Raw genomic sequence first — 2,194 nt, 5'->3', positions numbered from 1 at the left:
GCCTTAAAGACCACAGCTTACATCCTTAATAGGGTGCCAAGTAAAGCAGTTAATAAAAGCCCTTATGAACTTTGGACTAGCAAAAAGTCAAGCATTAAGCATTTGCATATTTGGGGTTGTCTGGCTGAGGCACGTCCTTATAGGCCACATGAAAGAAAACTGGATTCAAGAACAATTAGCTGTTATTTTGTTGGCTATGTTGAACGCTCTCAGGGCTATAAGTTTATGATACCACTTTAAGATCAATATTTGAAACGGAAAATGAAAGATTTCTTGAGGAAGTTGAGTTTGGGAAGGAAGAGAACATAAGAAAAGTTGTCTTTCAGGAAGAACCTGTTATTGACAGTGCTCAAGTCCTTATACCTATTGTTGTTCAAGAAACAACTCCAATAATAGAAAAAAATGTTCAAACTATTGTTGATGACATTGTTCAAGAACAAGACAATGATGAAGTTGTTCCTCAAATACCTACACAGCAACCGCAACAACCTCAAGAAGTGCCATTAAGGAGATCTGATAGAGAGAGGAGAAGTGCAATCCCTGATGATATTATCTTTCTCCAAGAACATGAGGATGGCATTGGTTTAACAGAGGATGATCCGATTAACTTTTGTCAAGCCATGCGTAGTTATAACTCTCAAAATTGGATCAATGCCATGAAGGATGAGATGAAATCTATGCAAGACAATGACGTTTGGGATATTTAAAACCAAAGGGGATTCAAAGGACAATGTTGATAAATATAAGGCTCATCTAGTCGCTAAAGGATTTACCCAAAAGGAAGGCATTGACTATGAAAAAAAACCTTTTCTCCAATATCTTCAAAGGATTCTTTTAGAACAATAATGGCATTGGTAGCTCATTATGATTTACAACTACATCAGATGGATGTTAAGACTGTGTTTCTAAATGGTGATATTGAAGAAACAATTTATATGATGCAACCAAAAAACTTTGTATCAGGTGACTCAAAGTCTATGGTTTGCAAACTAAATAAATCTATCTATGGTTTGAAACAAGCTTCCCGTCAATGGTATTGCAAGTTCCATCAAGTCATTACCTCATATGGTTTTGAGGCAAATGCAGTTGGTGATTGTGTATACCGCAAGTTTAGTGGGAGTAAATACTCATTCTTGGTGTTATATGTCGATGATATACTGCTTGCTAGAAACAATATAAGCTTCTTACAACAGACTAAGAAATTTCTGACGAAAAATTTTGAGATGAAAGATCTTGGGGAAGCCTCTTTTGTATTAGGAATCAAGATACTAAGAGATCGCTCTCAAGGTATCGTAAGGTTGTCACAAGAGAGTTATATCGATAAGGTCCTAGATAGATTCGGCATGAAAGATAGTAAACCAGGAGATACCCCGATAGCTAAAGGAGACAAATTTAGTGTCAACCAATGCCCCATTAATGACCTTGAAAGAATATAGATGCAAAAGATTCCTTATGCATCAGCAGTAGGAAGTCTAATGTATACTCAAGTTTGCACTCGTCCCGATATAGCATTTGTAGTAGGAGTTCTGGGCAGATATTTGAGTAATCCTGGAATGCAGCATTGGAAAGCAGCAAAACGTGTGATGTGTTATCTAAAGAGAACAAAAGGATACATGCTCACTTATCAGAAGTCTGAGAATTTGGAGATCATTGGGTACTCAGACTCTGATTTTGCTGGATGTCATGATAGCAAATGCTCCACATCTGGATACATATTTATGTTGGCTGGAGGAGCTATCTCTTGGAAGTCTGCTAAACAGACTCTCATAGCTTCTTCGACCATGGTCGCGGAGTTCATTGCTTGTTTTAAGGCATCCAACCATGGGATATGGCTAAGAAATTTTGTCACTGGTTTGCGTGTGATTGACAACATTGAAAGACCATTAAAGATTTATTGTGACAATAACTCAGCAGTTATTTACTCCAACAACAATTGGAGTGTTTGCAACCAAATCAAAGTTTATTGACATCAAGTTTTTGGTTGTTAAAGAAAGAGTTCAGAATAGACAGATTTCCATAAAACATTTAAGGACTAATGATATGCTAGTTGACCCACTTACGAAAGGTTTGGTACTTAAAGTTTTTCATGAGCACACTGCTCATATGGGAGTGACTCCTTATAGTACCTTAGTTTAGTGGGAGTCCCATTTATGTTCTATATATGCCTTATGTTTTTTAGATATTTGTATAGATT

At 36.7% G+C, this 2,194-nt stretch overlaps 1 protein-coding gene across 1 annotated transcript; it reads left to right on the top strand.

Annotated features, from left to right (window-relative positions):
- Positions 1 to 1,436: 1,436 nt before the first annotated feature.
- On the top strand, positions 1,437 to 1,967 carry LOC121174736 (secreted RxLR effector protein 161-like). Its single transcript, XM_041014666.1, has one exon. It carries the CDS (start codon positions 1,437 to 1,439, stop codon positions 1,965 to 1,967), a length of 531 nt encoding a protein of 176 aa, XP_040870600.1.
- The last annotated feature ends 227 nt before the right edge of the window (positions 1,968 to 2,194 follow it).

Source organism: Glycine max, chromosome 4 (genome assembly GCF_000004515.6).
Source record: "Glycine max cultivar Williams 82 chromosome 4, Glycine_max_v4.0, whole genome shotgun sequence".
Classification (NCBI taxonomy): domain Eukaryota; kingdom Viridiplantae; phylum Streptophyta; class Magnoliopsida; order Fabales; family Fabaceae; genus Glycine; species Glycine max.
The sequence above is the reverse complement of the archived record's forward strand: the minus strand, read 5'-3'. Positions and strand labels throughout refer to the sequence as shown.